The sequence below is a fragment of the Sturnira hondurensis genome, unplaced genomic scaffold, assembly GCF_014824575.4.
Source record: "Sturnira hondurensis isolate 20B ecotype Veracruz unplaced genomic scaffold, ASM1482457v3 Scaffold0006413, whole genome shotgun sequence".
NCBI classification, from domain to species: Eukaryota; Metazoa; Chordata; class Mammalia; order Chiroptera; family Phyllostomidae; genus Sturnira; species Sturnira hondurensis.
The window spans coordinates 35,082,940-35,107,568 of NW_028079044.1; the positions used below are offsets into that span (position 1 = coordinate 35,082,940).

Here is a 24,629-nt window from a genome sequence, read left to right on the forward strand (position 1 = left end):
CCATGAGGATATTATTCAGATGATTCAGAAGGTTTTTGGGAATGACAGAATGGCAGTTTCCTGGCTCCCCACACCAGAAAAATGTGTGGCAAAGTCGCAGCAAGATCAAAACTATATTAACTGTGTTTTCTGATGGAGAAGGTGTTGTCCATCACAAATATGTCCCCCAAGACCAAACGATTAATAAGGAGTATTGCCTCAATGTTCTTCATCAGTCGAGAGATGAAATAAGGTAAAAATGGCTGCAACTATGGGCGACTGTGATTGACAGCTCTGTCATCCAACCTGCCTGCTCAGGCATCATCATATCCAGGTGCAGAGATTTTTGGCAAAACATCAAATCACCCAAGTGACTCAGTCCCACCTCAGCCCAGATTTGGCACCCTGAAACTTCTGCCTTTTCCCAAAACTAAAATTGCCTTGAAAGGGGAGAGATTTCAGATCATCGAGAATGAGGAAAATACAACAAAGGGGCAGCTGATGGCCATTCTAACAAAGGAATTTGCAGAACGGTTTGAACAGTGGAAGAGATGCTGGGAGAGCTGTGTGAGGTCCCAAGGTGCCTACTTTGAAGGGGACTGAGGCATCACTGTCCTATGCGCAAAGCTTCTTGTCATCTCATATCTTCTTCAATAAATGTCTCTCTATATTTCATATTGCATGGCTGGGTACTTTCTCGATTGCCTGTCACCACTGAAGATATTCTATGGAGTGTCATGCTGCCTTTGGTAGACTCCAGACTCCTTGTCTATTCTCAGTAGTAAGCAATGGGATATTTACTATTTTCCTGATACCTGGGTACTTCTATCACATCATACTATAAAAGAGTCTCTGGGGATGCCTGTGCTGGTGTGGCCTAGTGGATGGAGCACTGGCCGGTGAACTAAAGGGTCACTGGTTTGATTTGCAGTCGGGGCACATCCTTGGGTTGTGGGCCAGGTTTCCAGTTGGAGGCACATGAAAGGCAATCACACATTGATGTTTCTTTCCGTCTCTTTTTCCCTCCCTTTCTCTAACAATAAATAAATTTTAAAAACTCTCTGGGAAATCAAAAAACCCAATACTTTTTCTCAATTTTCTACAGTTTTAAGTCATCCACTGATATCAAATTGGGGTTAAGAATGTAAAACATTAAAAAAGGAAAGATATAAAACATTTATCTCAAAGTATCACTTCCATGAAACCTTAAAGAAGGTAAACTATATGTTTAAACAATATCATATACAGTGTAATGTTAAAATTTGATAAAGCTTCTAAATGATTTATAGTTCTTTAACTTACCCAAACAAATTGGGATTGGGTAATTCCATCTTCTTACAGGTCCAGGCATACATGTTATGTGAGAATGACCCTACATAGACAAGACAATGCAGTTTAGTACACCTTTAAAAAGCTAAGCAAAGCATAGTGAATGATTGTTGTGAAAATAAGCTGAAATATATACTGTCATCTTTGTATTTTTTAACTTTTACTACAAATCTTAGTATTAGAATAGGTAACGTAATTATATATACTTGTGACAAAATGTAAAAAAAAATAATGTTCAGATAGAAAAATGAAGACTCCATATCACATTTGAATTGTATTTTAGGTCCTGGCCAGGTAGCTCAGTTGGTTAGAGTATTTTTCCTATATGCCAAGGTTTCAGGTCTAATCCCCAGTCAGGGCACATATAAGAAGCAACCAATGAATTCATAAATAAGTGGAATAACAAATTGGTGTTTCACTCTCTCTCTCCCCGCAGCTTCTTGTCTCTCTCTAAAAAAAGTCAATCAATGTCTTTTAGAAACTACATTTTAACATTTTTAATCGAAACATTCTAGCAAGATATTGCAATGATTATAGAAGTGAAAGGGCCATATGTGGTGGTTTATAATAAATTGCTATAATATTCAAGGTGAGATCAGTTAAATAATTATAAAATCCTTTCATAAAATATTAAAACAAGTCAGTTAAGGTATATTAAAATTTAAATTGATATATGAAGTCCAGAAATATCTGATTGCCCTTCTGGGAGTAATCATTTGAAATACAACTATAAAGACTATAAATTATTAATCTTTAATTTGGCTTCCTCTAAGGAATTTACTTAACATGTGAAATAGTTTGTGCATCAATTTTTTTCTTAATTTTGTAATGTGTCTCAACTTTAGAGAGATTTTTTACAAGACCATAATTTTGAGACCCTTAAAAAACCTACAGTAGATGATCAATACAAATATAAAAAATGCAAATTCACTTTCTTAGCAAAGTACATTTATGGTTAATTTTCACTAATTTGGGGAACTTATTATCATGGAAATTTAATTTAATGCTTTAAGTAGAGCTTCATTTTTATATTCAAATTCTAAAGAACCAGGAGTCCTATTGTCACATCCTGTGCGAATAGAGAAAAGTGAAGAATTAATTTTCTTCAAAAATCATTTTAAATTACTTGTAATCAACAAAAATTTAGTTAAATCCAGCAATTTCTCTCATATACATATTTTATTGAAAAATTAAATGCCATTTGACTTCACGCTAAATTATGAGGACCGATATCAACAGTGTTTTAAAACTCGAGGATTACTATCACTGGTTTGTTCAACTATTCTGAAAGGATGAAAGTCACAACTATGATTTTAAAATCAACTTACCTGAAGAGAATAACCTTGATCACACTGGAAGGACACTACATCACCAACCATGTATCTGTCTCCAATTTTAATTCCACTGCTGGGAGTTTGTGGTTCAGGACAGGAGTCCAAACCAATTGCTAGGAATATGTAACGAAAATGTAAGTAACCTTCAACTAATGAATACTTAAATCATGCCTAGTAAGTCAGCAAAACTGAATATCTGGGTCATTAAAACCAAATGTTACATTGAAGCATTAAGAATATTCTGTGAACAAGATTTAACTGTAGATGGTAAGAGCAATGTGCTTTGGAACTCCCCCATAATTTTTTGAATTTTCATGGTATTAACTATTAAATAGCTCTGTGATTATAATTAAATTCTCTTTGAACTCCCAGCCTAAGTGTCTTCTACTGTAAGACAAAAACAAAAATTTATGAAAATAAAATCCATAAATAAAAATTAAAAAATAATCTATTGTGAGAATAAAATAAAGTATTCATAAAATTTTCTCATTAAAATGACTAAAAATATTTGCTATTTTATCCATATCACCTGATTCCTTCTTTCATAAAGAATGGGGTTTTAATGAGATATAGTTTAATATATTCATTACATGTAAAATTTTAAAAATATAATTATAAGTAAGATTTGTTTTCCCAACATACTATAATTAGAAAGGAAAGAAACAAGCATTTCACTGAGACCTAAAAGTGTTGTGTAATACATGAGATCAGTTATTTCTGAAAAGATAATGATATAATTAAAAAACACTTTCATTATTTTTATAGTAAAAATTTATTTTTAACATAAAAGAATAAAAGCATATAGCATGTAAAAGATTTTCTTAAATAATTCATTTAAGACTTAAAAATGTGTTTAGTTTTTTCAGCCAAAATATTTTTAAAACATTGTATTATATACTATTAAAATGTTTTATCTTCAATAAACCAATCTTTATTATATTCTTTTTAATTCACAATTTAAGCAATCATTCCAAAATTATACATGTATTCATTTCATAAAAATGCATTAAAAATCTTAAATTATGACAATATTTCATATATGAGTTCGGTTCCCAACCACATGATTTCCCACTGATAGATACTCTCACAGCACCAACTTCTGTATTTCCGCTGTGGCACTGAACATAAAATAATAATGAATAAATAATTAAGTGATTCACTTTCAAGACTGATCGCCTCGCTCAGAACAGAAGCTCCATGAGGGCAGCTCCAAGCGCAGCATCTTAAGGAAGCATTCAATACACACTGGGTGTGTGGATGAATAAATAGTATAAAAAAGAAAGTAATTCTTCATGTAACTATTTCTTAATAAACACAAATTAACATCTCTGCCAATAAAAGATACTTTCTCTGCCTAATAAGACAACGAATGGTCAGAGTAGCTGGAAGTCATGCCTAATTAGGTGGCATTTAAGGATAGGGAATAGCATAATGGCAGTAACTTGATAGAGTTATGATTAGGTCAGGAAGTAAGGCAGAGAGAGGAGAAGCTGATTGTTCATTTGGAAATCCATTTGAGGCAGTCCCGAGTCTGTGGGACGGAATCCCAGTGCTCAGTGCCTCAATTAGCTAGGTCTCTAAACATATATAATGTTCTATTTTTCTTGTGGTTTTTAAAAAAGATTTTATTTATTTATCTTAGAGGGGAAGGGAAGGAGAGAGAGAGAGAGAGAAATACCAATGTATGGTTGCCTCTCATTCCTCCCCTGCCAGGAACTGGGAACTGGCCTGCAACCCAGGCATGTGCCCTGACTGGGAATCGAACCGCGATCATGTGGTTCGCAGGCCTGCGCTCAATCCACTGAGCTACACCAGCCAGGGCTTGTGGGGTTTTTTTTTGTTTGTTTGTTTGCTTGCTTGTTTGCAATCTTGAATTTATGGATCTAGAAAAGATGTTACCATTAAATTGTGAACTACTTTTAAATTTTTAGGGGGTAAAGTCTTATTTCCCCAACTATATTGTGAGATCCAAGAAGACACAAAAACAGAATTATTTTAATCTAATTTAATACTATTATTGGGCCTTACACATTACATGCATCTGATTCCATAGAGCTCTTTTCAGGAATTACTGAATACAAGAAAAAGTAAGTTTTGATATAGACATGTGTCTTATCAATATGATTTTTACCTTCCTTTGGTTTCTTGGGGTTCCTGAATAGGGTGTTTACTACTCTTCCCCATTAAAGTCATTCTCACAGTCATTCTTATGAAATAGGAGACTTACATGTTTTTTAAAGAAAAATTTGGCCTGAGAAGAGAAGGCCAAATTTTGTACATGCGCATTCCTTTTCCTTTCTATCAAGTTCTCCATTCATCATCATATACACAGAAAACTACTGATAACCAGATGTGTCGATTTCCTCCCCTGGGAGGAGGATAAATAAAACCATAGATATTGAGAGCCTCACTTTTATGCAAGGTTGTTGCTTAATACAAAATAAAATAGTTATAGAAGAGTTTTAACTTTAAAAAGTAATATGAACTCTTACAAACTATGTGGCAGCAATGTTGTAACTTAAAAATTCTTATATGTATATAATCAGAGAAAAATGACCAAAAAGATATATGGCAAATGGTAGCAGTGATTATTCTTGATTATCACATTTTCATGACTTGTATGTCCTTCCTTGTATTTTTCTGCATTTCTAAAATTTCTAAAATGAACATAAATTATTTTTGTAAGTAATAAATTCCTTGTCTGTTGGATAAATTAGTACTAGCAGAGAATTAGGGGAGACAAGAACATACTCCCTTCTATTTTTCTAAAAATAATTGAGGTGGACCAGCTAACCTGTTGATTAAGATTGTTTCAGGGAAGAAATTAAGATGAAGAATTGATCAGATACACAAGATATAAGAGCCTCTATTTTTTTGCATCTTTTTAAAGTGTACTAGAGGAAATAAAAGAGAAATACTTGAAAATAATGCAGTTCATATTTTATAGACAGGTTTTAGTCACACAAACCTCTGAGTATTAAAAATAATTTTATAATGTCTTAAGAATTATTTTTCACTTCTTTTGAAGTGAACAAACCAGTAAGTTATTTTTGATAGAAATGAACAAAGAAAAAGAAGTTTTGTAAAAATGTTGCAAAGGATTTGTTCATGCTTAACCAGGGCAATCAAAATATTGTCATTTTCAGCTTCATGAGTGTAAATTTTATAAAATTAGGCCCTTTGCAATCAAAGATGCTCTTTGAATGAATTTTTCTTTAATGGGAATTGGATCAATTAATCTGCTGTTGTAGCTAAAAACAAACAGAAACAAATCCAGGGACAAATCTTTATCAGAAGCTGCAGGGTTAAGTCTGGTGGCTAATTACTGTAGGCAATTACACTGACCAAAACATCAAAACCTCAGTTCATCATTCCAACACTTATTTATAACCACTTATTTATAATTCTCTCCAATTCTGTTTAGAAGGGAATCAATCTGGAGTAGAAAATGTTAATTGTATGATTTATATCAGATAATTCTGATTATATAATTACATATATATTACTTCCCAGTATTTAATAATGATTTTAAGGAGGCTTTAATGCATTGGGAGAGGGAGACAGGAAGAAGAAAGTGTATTACTGCTAAGACTCTCAGTAACATTGTTCTGTAAAAGGAAAAACTCTTTCACAAATTTTACATGACAACCCATGTATAAACTTATTGAAGATGAAGATGAAAAACATAGGGTTTGCGTTCATGTGAGAAACAGAAATTGAACAGTGTCTTTGCGCAAGAGGTTGTATTCACTGAGAGTGAAAATCTTGTTATTTTAAATATATTGCATGTCTTTGTTTTAAAATTTCTAAACAATGGGTACAAAAGAAAACTATTATTTCTATGTTTATGGTACCTTTGAAGGTATTTTAATGTACTAGAATTATCATTTGTCATTCCACACTTATCATTTTAAGGTAACAGATTGAGAATCACACAGAAGTTGGTGGTAATCGAAGTATGAATTCAATACGAATTGGTCTAGTGCAGGGGTTTGAAACTCATTTTCACCAGGGGCCACATCAGCCTTGTGGTTGCCTTCCAAGGGCTGAGATAATTTTAGGACTATATAAATGTAACTACTCTTTAACTATGAAGGAGTTGAAATTACATTCAACCCTTTGAAGGCAACCTTGAGGCTGATGTGGTCCCCGGAGAAAATGAGTTTGACAGGCCTGGTCTAGTGTGAAAATGAAGAAAACTACCATAGTAAGCAGGCAGACTTTTTTCTGGTAAAATGTACCTTGCAATTAATTAATCAACTAAACAAATACCTATTTTGTAACATGTAACTTGGCTGTTTGTGGGTAAGTCTTTTTAGAAGGAACAGTTCTGACATGTATTAATCTCTTATGGGCACCAGTGATTTAGAAATATGTGGTGCAGGCTCCATTCATATTTATCTTGATACTTAACATTTTCTTACTTTATTTCTGTTTACCTTAGTTAACATTTAATTTAGCACTACTGTGGATAACTAATTGGATATTCAATAAGAGATACCCCTTAAGAAATTTGAGCCTACAGAACAATGCTAAATTAAATGATAAAATGTTTAATGGAATCTGACATGCAGGTACTATTCATTCTGGTAAATAAGCAATTACTGAGCACCTATTGTATATTCTGTATCACGTTAGGTGCTGGATGTGCTAGGTAGGATCGATTAGCAACATAACCATGTTCTGCTCTAAAGGAACCCGTTTCAGGCCAGGAGAGAGGTTAGTTTAAAAGATGATTACAGTATAGTAGAATAATCACTCTAAATAAAGGTTGTTCTTTGTTTTACTAATTATTTAATGGGGAATAATTTAAGAGAGCACTAAAAACTTGTGTGTCTTACTGATTTATGACAATAAGGGAGAAGGTGAGTATGATATACTTTCAAACAAAACAGCATGGAATTCTGAGTGATTTTTTGTTCCTTTATGGAAAAGAGAAGTGTTTTTCCCCAAAACATAATGTAGAATTTGGGGAAAGGCAGCAAGAAATGAAGCTGAAAAGGAAGGCAGGATATAGATTGTCAACAGTCTTTTAATCTTAGCCAATATAGGGAGTTGCATTTTCCTTCTGTAGGTAATGGAGGGAAAATTCGAGATTCACAGCCAAATTAACAATGTATTCATTATGGAAATGTAGCTACACAGAAACACTTTTCTTTAACATGGCTCTTTCTCCTTTCTGCCCATCCATTGTACTCCCTTCCTTAACTAATAAGCCCGCAGGACATGAGGTTCAGGTCAGCATCAAACCGTTTTAGGAACAAAGCCTCAGGTCTGTTGATCACAGAAAAAGAGTATTCGTCTATCTAAAAATAACATTGCGACTTCAGTTGTGTTCCAACACCAGATGGAACAAAGCCCAACGACCCTAGGAACCACACCCTCAGGAAACCAGAGGGAACAATGCCAAAGCTGACATCGGCACCTGACACAAGGATCCAGGCCCTAGCCAATCAGGAGAGCCCACAACCCAGCTCATTCCCCAGGAAGCCTGGGGAGCCAGGGCTTTGAGCACAAGCTCACCTGTGACTCTGGGCTTGGTACCACTTCCTTCAAAAGAAATGTTTACTTTCTTGGCAGCAAACTCCTGTTTGCATTAGATTGGACTTTGCTGCCACTGGCAAATGCACCCTCTCAGTCTGGTGACATTAACTGGTGCCTTTGGCTTCCTCAGAGACTGCATCCTGAGACCTTTGACCACCCCTACATTTGCAAACAACATATTGCCTGTATTTTGCCATTTTAAAAGATATGCATGTTATAAGTTCAAACCCAAAACTGTTCATTGATTTATAAATGTTCTACTTTACTTCTAGGAATTTGCATTATTGAGTTTCAAACGTGTGTCTCAAAAAATTTAAGGAAATGTGAAGGAACTTACATATGCATATTCCAGTCAAATAATTATTTCAAAATTATCAGTGATGAACCTTCACCAGAATCAAAGGGGCTGAGAGACTAGAAATTACAAATTCACTTCACAAAAGCCTACTAATAACTGATATGTTTAACAGCATTCCACGTACAAGAGACATTTTCCCTACAACAAATAGGTTTATGTAAGACATACAATTACACCCAGTATCACATGTATTTAAAGACAAACACCCAGGAATTGTCATTTTAAGAATTGATTCCTATCATCTTGTAGATTAGGGAACAAATAAATTTAATACTTTACATTAAAAATATTGAAAATAATATATTAACTCAGAGCAGCTATATCTATTCATATAACTACCAAATCAGCACACTTTCTCATCAAAAAGAATGACGCAGCTTCATGTCAACTTTTGATAACTCAAGGTAGAAAAAAGCAAAATACTAAACAGACTATTAACTAACGTTTCAGCTTCTCTTCATCGAGCAGAGAGAAATGTATCTTTTCAACTCTGGAACGATGGTATATTTGCCTTATGTTTTCCTTATGCCTCCCAAGGCATGTGAAAAATAGATTGGGCAGAAGAAACATCAGATTTGTTTCATATTATTAATAATAATAATCAGATATTCCCAAGTTAAAATGCTATGATCTCAAATTCAAAAGAGCACTATAGATAAAAATCAGTCTATCAGTCTACTTTTTAAGTACATAAAAAGCAAGTCATATCTATCTAGTAACTCTGCCATCAAATAATGTAGTTTTTTGTATTTTTTTTTCTTGAAAACCTTACTTGCTGGAAGGAACCTCAGACAAATTTCCTTTCCCACGACAGGACACATGCCAGGTTTCCTGAAACATTTACTATTTAAAATACTCCTTTAGGAATATAAGAGTTTACTTTCTTGGTTTTTAAAAAAACACATGAAATCTATCCTTTTTATAGCAAACCTTAATGTCTTTTGCATCTGTTGCTGGTATTCAGAGTGTGATTATGAGACTGTTATTTGCCCATTGTGATTCCTTCCTTATGTTACCCTGTGGGCAGAACTTTTATCTTAGAGACTGTCACAAATGAAATACCAAAGACGCACAGTAAAATAGGTATTCTCCATGGAGAAAAGTAAATATAACTATTATATTTAAAATGCACACAATTATTTTGTCCAGAACGCAACTGCTTAAGCATTATATATTTTACTTGGCATGACAGCAAGGCTTTAACTTTCATTTCCTTTTAGCCCATCTTATGTTAATTAAAATATACCTTTTTTTCTTGTAGAGGCTATTGTGTTGTCATATCTCAGCCAGTGACTTCAGGGGCTTCTGAATATATAAAGTTCTTTAAAAATTTTATGTCTAGTTAATACAACCTGCCTCCACCAGTGAACAGGTTCTTGCATTAGAATAAAATGGATGTTTGTCCACGAAGGGAAATTACTATTTTGAAACTTGACAGAGATTATGATTCCCTTTCCAAAAATAAGATGAAGTATTTGCAAAAAAAGCCACTGGGCTTGGGTGTCGTCTCTGGAGTTCCTCAAAACAGTGGTCTCCAGGGCACTCAGTGATCACACAGCCTTTGGTTCACGCCCCTGGACACTCTACCGAATCACAGCTTCTCTACACAGTGTTTGTCCCACCAAATGCACTGAGTGTACCTGCTTTTCACTCTGTTCCTAACAAAGCAGCCAAAAGTGCCGCCATAGCTTGTTTCATACGTTTGTCCTTAGAGACCAGAGCAGAAGTTATCAGTGATTTTAATTCGCAAAGCTGGATTTCAAATTTCCTTGTTTAGCCTCCCCTTCCCTTCCACTTAATATTTTATGTTAATGTCAGTGTTAATTAGACACTGAATTTGAAAACATAAAGAATAGTCCCAAACTCCTCTAATTAATTTAAAGAGTATTAGGTACCCTCTGGCACTGGTTTCACCAGATCCATCATTTTTTTCTTTCTTCTCCTCCCTCTCTGTTCCTCTGTCTTACTCACCCCTCTTTTCCAGGCTCTGTAACTCTATTTCTCCACTAGTTCTTTGCACTTCTTCAGTTTTTGGTTATAGTTCCTATTTTGATTTAAATTCACTCATTTTATTAAAAACAGCACATGCAACTGGAGTATTTGTATGTGATAATATTAGTGTTATAACTATTTACTTTCTCCCTCCAAAAAGGCCTTTTTATACCTGGAAAATATTTTCACTTCTTTGTTTCGATTTGATAAAAAATCATGTTTTAATACAATTCCACAGAATTTTTGTAATACTAGTATTTTTAAATTGCATTTACTTTAATCCAGGAAGGTTTTTTGAATTTCATTTCACTTAAAAAAAAAACAGTCAGTAAATATTCTGATGTCTTAGTTTAGGCCCCTCAATACAATGTTTAAACAATTTGGTGATCATCTTATCATCTTCTGATAATATTCCACCTTCTGGTTTCTGAAAATACAATTAATATTGTCGTGTCATCTAAGTATGGTGCTTAGTTTTCTGTCCATTTGTTTTTCTCTTCGGTGGAAAATCTGTTTATCTAATGATTCTTAGGAAGTATCTAGGGACCAGTTTGAACAAAAAGCATGATTTCATAAACATGTACTTGAGATTATCTGAATTGAAACCTAACAAATTAAAGGCCATTCCCTGTGAGGAGCCTTAGACCATTAGGAGTGGTGTTGGTCTTATTTAAAGCAACTGCATAGAAATACACCAATACACCATTTGTTCTTATGAGTATTCATTAGCAACGATGAGTTCTTTCCCACATTTCTTGAGCTTAAATCAGATAAATAACTTAGAAAGTATCAGCATTCATTTTTCACTGCTCATTTTATAGAAATAACTGGTTTTTATAGTTGGATAAATAATCACAAATGTAGACAGAAATCCACACTTGACATAACAAGGTTAACCTTGATTAGGACGGAGGTGTATGTCATTCATAACCCACTCCCCCTACAATCCTAATCAAATTTCCCTTGACCTATTTAGGTGCTTGACTTCTTAAATTAAAAATCATGATTAAAGACGCTTAAAGTATATTTAGAGTGTTAGGGTGGGCGGGGATAGGAGGAAGCTTCAGCTGGACTTTGCTGAGAAGGACATCCTTACAGTAACCTGAGTCCCAGGAAGAGACCGCCAGTGCTGTACTGCTTCTTTGTTCAGAGGGCACCAATCCCCAGCTCCCACGGGGAGCCAACGAAAATAAAACCCCACTACATTCCCTGCTCGGGTGTGACTTCCACGGCCTCATCCTACAGACCGTGGAATCTCACCTGGGTGCACAAACCCCAATAAAGCTCTTTATTGCCTATTTTATGGCTGATTGGCATTTCTTTCTCGGTGGAGCCTAAGAAAACCTCTCGTAGAGTATACCTTTTCTGCAAAAAGACTGTAGTTTTTAAGACTGAAAATTGCAAGATTTAAATCCAAAAGTCATTTCTTTTCCTTAAGGGTAGTTAAACTCTCAGTTCTTCATCTAAAAGACAAGCTTCTGGGTATACTAACACCTAATGTTTGATAACTAGGATATGGCTCAATTTCCTTCATAACTACAAGTGTCTAACCAAAAGAACGGTTTGAAAAATATTATAGATAACATATCCCATTAAATTTTTATGTTCTTATATTATCTGTCATATACCAATAAAGGACCCTTTTGGCATTTAAGAAAACATTTTAGAAATGTAAAAGGGGCTTTATATATACAAGGGACTTTAAAAAACTGTTGTAACTTATTTGTGATTATGAATAAATATTATCACATGTGCTGCTTTTAACTGCATCACTTGCAAAAAAGTTAAATTTCTGATCACGACATCCTATAACTTTCAGGAGTCATCCTACCTACATAAACATCAGTTCCTTTTGCTGCCATAAGGAAGCTTAGCTTAGCTTAGCCCTTAGCTTAGCTTAGCCCTGCTGAACCAGCTGCAGTTCTCCTAACAAGCCATACAAAGGGGGAGCCCACCAAATCTGGACTTATCTTCTGGAGGGTGGGACCCTCCTCATACAGGCTTTCCTGCCAGGTGAGTGTTCTGGAACCCGTCTGTATCAGTGCACAGGGGGTGTGAGAGGCCCCACTCGGCTTCAGCGGATGTTTTTTGAAGACTCTTTCAACACGTTGGCCCATTTCACGAAGGGGGATTTACGAATGTACTTGCTCATAGTGTGCTGAGTGTTCAGAAGTTTTTGACCAAAAATGGCACGATCCCCATGGCCATGCTCCCTGTTCACCTGATCACACCCAGAGATTCCTTTTGTGTGTTTGTTTGTTGCCCTGAATGGAAAAAAAAATCTGCAAAGGGAAACTCTTTGCTGATGTGGAAGAGGTGAAAAAAAAAATTGCAGAAGCACTTGAAGGCATCGAAATCCAGAGCTCCAAAACTGGCGTAGTGGAAAAGAAAAAACCTTGCTAGGTGCATTGCATCAAATGGAAAGTATGCTGATGGTGACTACAGTTTAAACTGGTCTGAATAAATACAACATTTTTTTTATAAATAAATTCTGGTTTTTTTTTGGGGGGGGGCTCTGGCCTTTATATATCACAGCACTGTCAGAACCCAATGTTTTCATGCTGAAAATATCCACTCTTGTCATATTGTAAAATTCCTACTTGTTCATAAAGAAAAGCCAAAGTGTCACCTCCTATTTGAAATATTTCCTGAGCTTCATAAATGAAGCTGATTATGTGCTGCTTTTATGCACTCTACCACAAATATCTCTATTCCTGTATTCAGTACACTGTATTTTGCTTTATTCCTCTGTCTCTTCTACACTGAGATCTCATCAAAAAAGACACTGTGACATATTTATCTTCACATTTCCCATGCTGAGCATAGTATGTGATATTTAGTAGGTGTTTCAAAAATGTTTTGGTTGAATGAAGAATAAATGAATACATATATTTTGATCTGTAATCTACTAACATTACAATGATACCTTACAAAACAGTAAGAAACAGGTATTGGTGAGGATGTGACAAAAAGGGACCCCCTGTGCTCTGCTGATGGGGATGTGAACCAGCACAATCACAATGAAGGCACCTCCAAAAATTCAAAATACAAGTATCATATAATCCAGTAGTCCTGCTTCTGGTTATATATCCAAAGGAAATAAAATCAGGATCTTAAAAGTGTATCAGTACTGTATATTCATTGCAGCATTAACAATAACTGAGATATGGAAATAATCTAAGAGGTCTCTGTCTTAGATTACATACACAAAGAAATGAAGATGTGTTATTTCTCTATATATGCACAACACTCATATATAAATGACAGACACTGTGTATAAATATTATTCATATATACGTATATGAATATTATTCAAACCATGAGAAAGAAGGAAATCCTCACTTTTGCAACAACACAGAAGGACCTTGAGAATGTTACGCTAAGTGCATAAGTCTGACAGAGGGAACAAATGCCACACGTTCTCATTTACACGTGGGACACCAAAAGGGTGAACTCTCAGAAGCAGTGAGTGTGATGCTGGTTCCAGGGCCTGAGGGGAAGAAGAAGTGGGAAGCTGCCACACACCAAGAGTAAAGTTTAAGGTATGTGAGGTGAGAAAGTTCTAGAGATCTGCTGTATTTGTGCCTATAGTGGATTTTATTGCTGTACTGTGCACTTTAAAGACGCACTTTTTTTAAGGGCATAGATTTCGTGTTCAGTGTTCTTAAAATTAAAAATAACTTGTAAATTCTGATGAAAATCAGAACTTCATACACGTAGATTTGTAACTGAATTCAAGGAACACATCAAAATCTTTAAAAATTAAGTTGAATGTTCTTTTTTTGACAAATTGCAGTGAATTTCTATATTCACAAAAATGATATTTACAATTTAATATAATTGTTCCTAACTTTCCTCAATAGCACACACTATTACATTTACCTGTGTATTCAAGGTGAAATCCTGCAGCAGAAACACTGATGTCTGACTGAAAATTTAGATACAGATTGTTAGACGTACTGTTCAAAAGGTGAGGTATCGTTGTTCCTGAAAAGATAATAGAAAAGGCAGCTCAATGTTCATGTAATGAAAACCACAACAAAACTAAATAAGTTAACTATGAATCAGCCAATAGGTTGTCACTAAAATTATATATTGGTTCATTTATTTTCAATAAATGTTTAATACAAATATTTCTCCCATTTTATTGTTCTGGACGATCTCCAAGGGGACAGACCTTTGAGATCCCTTTAGACTGCTCCCTAAAAATAGGAGCAAAGAGAGCTGATAAAGTTAGAGTAGCAAATGCTATGGTTGCCCAAAATAAATGTTTTGAATTTAATGTGGACTTCAATATTTCATACAGTTAATTTTAAAGTTTGCATGTAATTTTTATGGAATACTAACTTAGGACTTCAGAGAAGATATTCATTTATTGTCCTTTATTATAATGTATGTTATTTTATAACAGGTCAAGTACCTTAATGTTTCTTATACTCTGATAGTGAAGCTGGTAGGTAGCATTAAAAAAATCCCGTTCATGAGCTAGCATTAGCCTTGTCTTTCAGCAAATGCATCATAATGACATTCTAAACTGCTAAAGGAAATCAACTTTATTCAATGAGTAAGAGGAAATACAAAATATCTGTTTAAACCAAATACTTCTTGACTATTTGACACTTAAACTAGTAATAGTTTAAGACCTGTAAGATTACAACTCAAGCAGTTTCAAATAACAAGCATAAAAATAAATGTCAGTTCTATGTCTTAAGATAAAGTCCAATGAACATTACAGATGATAGTGTGCAAACAGCTTTTGGTACGTAACTAGTTACTTTACACTTACTTTGTACCCCTCTGTGAACCTTCAACACTGATGCCTTTGTAAAAGAAATCACAACAAACTCATTACAGAACACACAATGGCCTTTGCTCTTTTTTCCTGAACTTTGCCCACAGTTTCCATAGTGAATCACTGAAGACAGGGCTAAATGCAATCTCAAAGATCACTCAACCTGCCATTCATCCCTTAGAAAATCTAAGCCTCAGTCCCTGGCTTGGAGTCACGCCAGCCGCATCCTAGCCTCCTTCTAACTTTAACTGTGCAGCCCTGGGCAATGCGAGTCTCTAAGCTTCAGTCGCCTCTGAGGACTGCTAGATAGATCACATGAGAGATTTATGACAAGCCTCCCACAGGGCTCGGTTATCACGAGCATATTAGTTATCACTTTTATCATCTTCCCTTTAGTATACATCCTTAGGAACATATTATACCTAATCTAGTACAAAAAGTGTATACTCGGAATTTTATAAATATTTTTTCAGGAATGTGTTGTCAAAATATCTAAAATATATTTAAAGTCTAAATCAAATCACTCCTACTCTAAATATGTCTTCTTTTCTTTCCTCAATGATGATGCTAAAAAACTGGTTTTAATACTCTGTTTAAAAAACAATTTAAAAAATCCATTCAAACTTATTGCAGTGTATCTAAAACATGCAAGATACCAGTTTAACTGTGTTCATATTTCTAGAGTTTAAAAGTATAATTAAAGTTAATGTAAAATGCATAGTTAAAATTAAAGTGAAATTTCATTTAACCTTTTACATGCTACAAGAACTTCTTGGATTATTACGTAAATTACCTTTAAAAAGCTTAACAAATTTTAAAAGCTAATCTTGGTACATGTGTATACATTAATTTTATATAGTTTTATTCATTTCATAAAAATGACCATATATTCTCTTTACTGGAACTCAATAGTATGTTAAAGCTTATAGCATGTTTTTACACAGTCTCTATAATTATTTTGAAGGCTACATAAAATGGACATACCATAGTTACTAGGTACTGTCTAATGTTTATCTACTATTGCTCGCTCTTTTTTTTAAGGGTAAAGGGCACAACACACATATGACTGATGAAGCACACAGGAAAATGCTACCCTTAACATACAAGCATCAGTAAACAATTACACAAATATAGTAAAAAATACAGTAAGGTTTTAAATAGAATTTCTATTTCATTACCTTTAAAGTCTTTCAAACTTCTACCTTTGTGATTTCGTTCACTGCATATAGTTTTAAAAAGCAAATGAAAACCACCAAGTCATAGTTGTAGGGAGCATGTTTTAGAGCAAGAGAGTTTAAAATTACTAAGTTTAACTGTATTTTAATTAAGCTCAGCTCTCGTGTTTACCTGAATAACTTCCAAGCCTTGGAGCATTGCTGTCTCCCCCATCGTAAAAGTCCAGAGAATCCCAATTATGTTCTGTAGCAAAGCTGACAACTTGTACCTGTGAAATAATAACTGCTGGTAAGGACACACGTTTCTAACAAAATAAATACGCTGTCGTTTATCTACACGTCTTAGAAGAGAGCACTAAATCCTGGATCGGATCAGGTGGCCCTTCACAAAAGAACTTCAGCAGGACTGATCTTTGGCATCACGGCTTTGGCCTACACTAATGACTGCCATGAGAAGTGGCCCACGGGGCACCAAGCAGTGTTCCCTATAGATGCAACACTGCGTTTGTCGCCATCTCAGAGCATTTCCTTCATTAAACGCTTTGTGTTATTTTCGTATCTCAGCGCTAGAATCCCAATGCACGTTCCAAACAACCGGTTAACTTTTATGCTTTGGAGTGTTAGATTTTTGTCAGGGATTGAGTTTTCTCATTTGGTTTAGCTATTAGGAAATAACCAAATGTGTGGTCTACAAGTATACAGGACCTTATACTATAAGTGTTTCTAGAATTATCCTGGATACAATATATTTTCATTTATTTGCATAACCTTTGTTCAGTTTCTTGTCTTCTATTTAAAAATGTTTCCCCCATCAAATTGCTTATTAGGTTAATTAAATAGCTGAAAGATGATTCATTTTGTTTGGTAGTCTTCTAGAAAATATTACAAGTTTTAAGTGAACTTTCAATACATAAACCAAAATTATTATACATAAAAGTCTTAACATTATTATTTCCTATGTACATATTTAATAGGTCTCAGGATAGATAGCCAAAATGATACTTTGTAACTAATTTATGTACATCTTTTTGAGATTATTTTTTATGAATGAATCATAATCACTGGGATATTCTATAAGGTTAATAAGGGAAATGCTGGAGTGTAAGTCTCTCATGTCTTAAATTTTATTTAAGGAAAGAGGCATGTGTTACTTTGTTGCACTTCACTTAGCACAGCTTGAGCTTCGAAAGAACCCACAGGATCCTCACAACTGTGGATGTTACCTGCTTTTCTTTCTGTTTTATCACAGAGTTGACAGCTTTGGAGAGGGGAAAGGAATAACTTTATTAAAGTCCATGATTTTACTTGGCTAAAGTGTTCCAAAGTATTTAGCTAAAGAAAGCACCACATACTTGCTAAATAATTATAGCGACTGCATTCATCAAATACGTCTTACCCACAAAGAGCCCATCACCGTTCTTCCATGAAAGTGAAGGCTAGTGCCTCCTTCCCAGGGGTGAGTGCCACATGGCAACACATACCCTGCCTGTGTGACAGGCATTCAGCCCCATGGCAATGCCCCAGGACAGGAAGAAGACCAGAATTAAAGCTGTGTGATTCTACTATAATTATCACCTCCTTAAACAATGATCGATTCTTGTTGAATTTTTTTCTTCCCCTTCAATTCAGAAAAAGAAAGGATCACATTCAGTTAAAAGAATAAAATTGAATTAAAGATTCTTGCAGGAACTGACAGTTGAGATAAGCTAAATGTATTGAGTTAGTACAAATGTGGAGAAGTCAAGCCAAGAGGTGGATTTAGTGAACCATTAGTAATCCAATTTAGCCACAGTGGAGGGCATTTACATAAGAGGAAACACGCATGCAAACTTTGAAAAAGGAGAGAACATTTAGAAAGAGGAGAGCTTAGTGGATAAATAAAAGAGACATTAGAGTCAGGGTGTCTGGGTTCGCAACTCCCTGGCTCCCTCTACTCTTGAGTTTTGCAAGAATTCTCTAGATTTTAATGGCACGTAAACCTGGAGGAGTGGCTGAGGACTCTATGCCTTGGATCAGTGATTTTCAACTGTCCTGCCTCAAGAAATTTTAAAACATGCAATACCTGACTATTTAATCAGGGTCATGGACCTCTTTTCCCTTAGATTGTCAAATAAAAAATGACAACAGCCAATACAACAGTAACTGTCTAGTGTGAGTAAAACTAAACTATCCTTATTTTTTGTCAGATCAGCAAAAAACCAATTTTTTGGTGTGCTGCATACTTTTAGTAATTAGTTTCTGTGTGTCATGACATGAAAAGGGTTGAAAATGGCTGCCTTAGATTACTTACATAAATCATTGTAATTAAGATATCTGGTTCATAAATTTCTTATAAAAATCAAATTAATTTTAGCTTAGGATAGCACCCAGTGTGTGTTAAGAATTAAATTTATCTTAGCTAAGAGAGAGGTTGAGAGAGACAAAAAGAGACTATAAAGTCTGAACACCGTATTAGTTATGCAACAGAAGAGTGTTTGGCTAAAGGTTTTAGAAGCAGATAAAATAAAAGGAGCACAGTCAGGACTGTGCTTTAAGTTCAGTGCTGCGCTGGGTAGAGGAAGTAAAAGTGAAGAGAGATGAGTTTAATGTCTCCTGCCACAGCCTGTGCGAGAAGCAACGACAGACTAAAGTAGGCTGGAAGCAGGAAGAGGAGAAAGTGGTACCCAGATGTCACATGTGTTGCTGTAGGGAATGTTACTGGATTTTACATGATTTGAACAAGGGAAGAAAGTGAGGAATAAGAGTTAAGAATAATTTATCTTTTCATTTCTGACTCAATGCGATCAGACTGGTGGTAAGAACAGAAATGTAGACAGCTCCAGAAAAACCTATTACCTCGGCAGGAGGAAGAAAATACGCCTAATTCTGGGTGTGGGCACAAATGTACAGAAGACTGAATAACGGTCCCCAAAGATATCAAGTTCTAATCCCTTGGGGCTTGTGAATATTGCCTACATGGAAAAATGTTCTTTTACATTTGATTAAACTAAGGATCTTGAGATAGTGAGATTACCCTGGATTATGCAAGTGGGCTCCAAATGCATTTCACATAAGAAAGATTGGTCTTATGTGAAAGATGCCAAGGAGATTTGACCCAGACAGAGGAGGAGAAGGCAACATGACCACAGAGGCAGAGGTTGGAGTGACTTAACCAGACACTGAGGAATGCAGTCGGCCACTAGAAGGCGGGAGAGGCAGGGACGGACTGTCCCGCTCAGTCTGCAGTCCTGTATGGGGGAGGTGGGGGCTGGGCATGCAACCCTGTCAGCGCCATGTTTTCTGTGCATCTGAATTGGATTGGAACTTCTAGCCTCCAGTACCATGAGAGAATATATATATATATATTTTTAATTTAAGATTTTATTCATTTATTTTTAGACAGAGGGGAAAGGAAGGAGAGAGAGGGAGAGAAACAACAATGTGTGGTTGCCTCTCTTGTGCCTCCTACTGGGCACCTGGCCTGCAATGCAGGTATGTGCCCTGACTGGGGATTGAACTAGGGACCTGATGGCTAGTACATGGGCACTCGATTCACCCAGATACACCAGTCAGGGCTGAGAAAATAAATTGATATCATTTTAAACTATCAAATTCATGATAATTTGTTACAGCAGCCACAGAAGACTACTACAATTTACTACTAGGATTCTGGTCAAATTATCATTGCAGTTTGGCATAATGAACACATAAAATGTGCAGAAAACTCAAGTAAAATGACTTAGGACAAACTGGGACTAAAGCCAAACAAGAGTCAAGCAAAAGATAAAAAGAGGAGCAACTGGTTCGGTGTTCAAAAATACTCCGCATTGGGAGTTGTCTGTCCTCCCAATAGATAGCCCTCACATAGACATTCAAATCTCATTTTGCTTTGTGTAAAAATATATTAGTGATAACCATTCTATAAATTAAGACAATTAAGTAACCCACTATTTTTCCCTATGGTTTACCACATACAGATATATCTTTGCTTCATAAATCTGCTACTGCTGAATGTAGCCCCTTTGAAATTTTTCCTCCAATATACTTTGCTAAAATGAATAGGCAACCAAATGGAAATCTTTCTCCCCACAAACTTTTCACATAATATTAATAGAAAAAATTGATCTATTTGTTGAGGTTATTTCCAAAGGATGCTAAATCATCCTATATTATTTGTAAGTATATCATCATTTCAAATGCTTCTCCTTTTTTCACAAGTGGTTATCACACTTCATCTCATACAGGATTTATTGGGCATCCATGTAAATCCTTATCCATACACATATTCAGCCCAATAGAGTACAATAAAAAGAAGCATTGCTTTAAGTCTGGTGTACCCACCAGGTAGTGTTTAGGTGAAGCCAGTGAAATTTCAAATATGTTATATATTCCATAAATATGTGTGTGTGTGTGTGTATGCAGATATCATATAATTCCTTATGATTTAATGATATGTCTAAAATTAGCATACTTATAAGAGATTAATTAGAAATACATGCTTGGTAGTCCTTTAGAATATTTAAAATGATAAGTTCAATATGCTTCACACTTTACAAGTTTGATAAATGCTCTGCTAAACTCAAATTTGTTTTCTAAACTAGATTACATAAACAAAATGCTTTCTTAGTGAAAAATTTATGTGTGTCCAGTTTTGAACAGTGTTTGACTAGGGAAAGTGATATCTAAGATACTTTTTTCCATGGATTTTTATTAGTTCATTCTGTTGCGTTAACTCCTTAAAATAGCCCAAAGCTAGAGTGACTGTGGAGGTATTTATCAGTTCATTCTCAAAATATTTATTCCTGCATGCATTGCCAGGCACTGTATTAATCTGCTTTAACAGACTAGATTACTACACTCATGAACTTATAAATAAGTAAGGCATGACAGTAAAACACAATAGATGTTATGACAATAAAAATACAAGAATCTGGGAACATATAAAATGGCAATTTAATCTTGTCTCAAGTTCATGGAAGGTCTTCCTCAGAAACTGACCCTAAGTTGAGACAGAAATAATGACTAGAGTAAGCCAAATCAAAGGGGATTGTAGAGTGTGTTGCAAGCAGCGGGAACAATATGCACGGAGGCTCAGAGGCATGAGAGGGCCAGGTTTTCATAAAGAACAAAACATTGTGAGGAGAAGAGGCAAGAAATGGAGACAGAGCACAAGGGCATAACCAACTACATCAAGGCATTGGGATGGCGGGGACAGACAACGGAGGCATTATAAACAGGAAAATGCTGGTATTGTATTTTTATTTTAGAAGGTTACTCTAGTTGCCCTGTGAAGAATAGGCTGACAGAGAGTAAAAACTCAGAACAGGGATGATGGCCACCTAATCTTAAATGGTAGAAGTCTGGAGAGAGAGATACTTAGATTTGTGAACGACAGACCTGACATAGTTTACTCAGAAGAGTAGCGGGCAAAGAGAACCCTTCAAGATTTCTGGCTTGTGCAACTGAATGAATGAAGAGCTCCTTCTGAGACAGAGCACACCACGGAAAATCTCCATTTTGAGAAAAAAAAAAATCATGAAGTCAGTTTTGAACGGGTTGGATTTAAGATGCCAGCAAGAAGTTTAGCAGAAAATGTCTAGTTGGGCCATTGTATACAAAGGGTGGGGCAAAAGTAGGTTTACAGTTGTGAGCATAACACACACAGAGATTATTCTTGTATTATTATTTCTTGATTTTTGTATTATTTTCAGTACAAACAACTGTAAACCTACTTTTGCAACACCCTGTAGGTCATACAGGTCTGAGTTATATATTTAAGCTTTGAAATGTCATTTATTCAGTTCTTTCCTAAGAAAAATGTTTTCTGATGGTTTATTATGACTCAGGTCCTCGGCATCAGGACACATTGGCAGTCGAAGCGGTACAAGCAGACAGGTGGCAGAGAGACTGGTTCCAGGAGATGAAAAGGCCCAGCAATCTCAGAAACACATCCGAGGAGCTGAAGAAGAGGAGACCATGTATCTGGAGGTACAAGCAGGAGCATAGATACAAAGTCCAAGAGAGTAGTGGTGCCATGGAAACTAAGAAGACAAAAGGGAGTGTTTGAAAAGGAAGGGGAGAATCCGAAGGACAGAATGTCACTGACAGACTCAACCGCAGGAGCAGCACAATGGATTTAATGACAAGGTCCTGAAAGCTCACCGTGTGACTGGCTCAATTAGAGCGCTGTATGCTGCAAGCACATCGCAGGCATTGAAACTACAGAAGGAGAACTAGAAGGAAAACTCCAGTGTCTTATTATTTTAAGATGAGGTAGAAATGGACAAGCTGATGCTACCATAAAGCATGCTCTAGAGTGACCTTCAAATAATCAGAGGGTGTGATACATGCTCTATAAAGATTCTAAAGGTTTCAGTCTCTCTGTTCCTACATTCATTGCTCCTAAAATTCTTGTTAATTTTAGTGATGATAAGGTAGGAATGATTGGTTATCTCCCGAGTTTGCAGATTGGTCAGAAAGTGGTAGCAGGTAACCAGAATGTATGCATAGATCTTCAGTCTTTTGATTTTTAATGTCCTTAAAACACTGAAAATGTATGTTTCATGTTTTCTTATTGGATTACTGACCTATTTGATTCCTAAAACTTGTCAAGTAAATTTTTTAATTTCCAGAAATATTGTAAAGCTAAGGTAAAAATTAGATTTTCTATTGTAAATTATACATCTACCTAATTAATGATACCTTGGCTACTTTTTCCATAACTAAAACATCTCAAGTTCCTAAAGGAAAACTTTCTGACTCAATTGGAGAGGTAATCATTATTTTTCTGGAATACAGACTATAGTAACATTTTGTAAAGCATAATTACCTTCCCTGGAGTATACGAGTATATTTACTCAACAGTAAAATGCCATCAATTTATCTGGAAACAATCTCTTTGTAAAATGGAATAACCAGTCAAATCACACCCCCACAAAAAAAAAAAAGGTTACAAATGAAATAATATGGCAGGCACCATTGTCTCACAGACTGGCATCCTTTTGAACAGAGAATGGGTTTTGTTCAATTAAATGAGAGCTGTGCACATAAGAGAAGCCCAGGCCCCTTGCCTCATCCAGGTACATAACATTGATTTGTCTGAGCCAAATCAGAGTAAATCTTTGGCTATTGCTCGAGAATGGTGTGTGGCTTAGGAATGGATACAGTTAGAATTTTGATCAACAGTACGGGAGAGGAAGTCTGCTGGAAGTTTTCTTGAAAAGATCTTTTACCCATTTTAAAGATATATAAGATAGAGATGTTCAGTTTGGGGTGTCAGATATTGCTGTGTAAAGGCTGCTAGGCTCAGGGCTCAGGGCTGTTGCAGCCCTCCACCACCAGAATGGGAGCCAAGAACCAAGCCAACATGCTAGGGACGGCAGAGCAGAGACATGGGGGAAAATCCTGGCCCAGAACAATCCAACTGAAACTTGGAAATAGACAGCCCTTGAATCATCTTACCCCCAAGACTCAATGTTATAAGTGGAGCAACACATTTTCCCAACTTTTTATGCCATTTAGAATTGTCATTCTGTTACTTGCAGGTGAAAAAATTAATAATAAGTAGCTTTCGATTAAGTTCAACCATGTCAGTCAAAAGGCTATACCTTTGGCAATAAGGTGCACTGTGTTCTCTCTGAAAAGATTACTTTCACACATACAATGAAAAGAAGTAAAATTTCAATATCCTTACTTGAATGCCAGCTCCCTCTGGCACTGTGATCTTCCACACACAATTCAGATTGTTGTCATAAGGCTCAGGGTACCCGGGAGACAAAATTGTTCCTTTACGCTTAGTTAAAATTCCGCCACAGGGCACTAAAAGCAAAGCAGTCCGAGAGAGGAAGTTAATTCTAATGCAAAAAAAAAAAAAAAAGGACAAAAAGTGAGAGCTAATGTGTTGGACAGATACTAGACATGCAGGTACAACCAAATCATGCTTTTTAAAAAATCACCATTTTTAAATTCATGAGAAAAATAAAAAATAAGTCTTCTTATACCACAGAAATGTTAAAAATTAATTAGATGCATTAATGGATAGCCTTACAATTCCATATCTAAAATCATATTATAATTAACTTAATGATAGCATGTCATTCATTGTGTAATACTAAAAAGTTCATCCACACATTCATATGAAAAATTTC

The 24,629-nt window shown here is 35.5% G+C and overlaps 1 protein-coding gene across 3 annotated transcripts in view; it reads right to left on the reverse strand.

The window, feature by feature from the left end:
- CSMD3 (CUB and Sushi multiple domains 3) overlaps positions 1-24,629 on the reverse strand; it is a 935,029-nt gene that overhangs the window by 118,874 nt on the left and 791,526 nt on the right. For all 3 annotated transcript variants that reach the window (XM_037048422.1, XM_037048421.1, XM_037048420.1), the window contains 5 exons: positions 24,176-24,300; positions 16,676-16,772; positions 14,419-14,523; positions 2,637-2,755; positions 1,282-1,351 (listed from right to left, as the gene is read on the reverse strand). In XM_037048422.1, the coding sequence (XP_036904317.1) occupies positions 1,282-1,351; positions 2,637-2,755; positions 14,419-14,523; positions 16,676-16,772; positions 24,176-24,300 (516 nt within the window). The remainder of the gene's footprint in view (positions 1-1,281; positions 1,352-2,636; positions 2,756-14,418; positions 14,524-16,675; positions 16,773-24,175; positions 24,301-24,629) is intronic.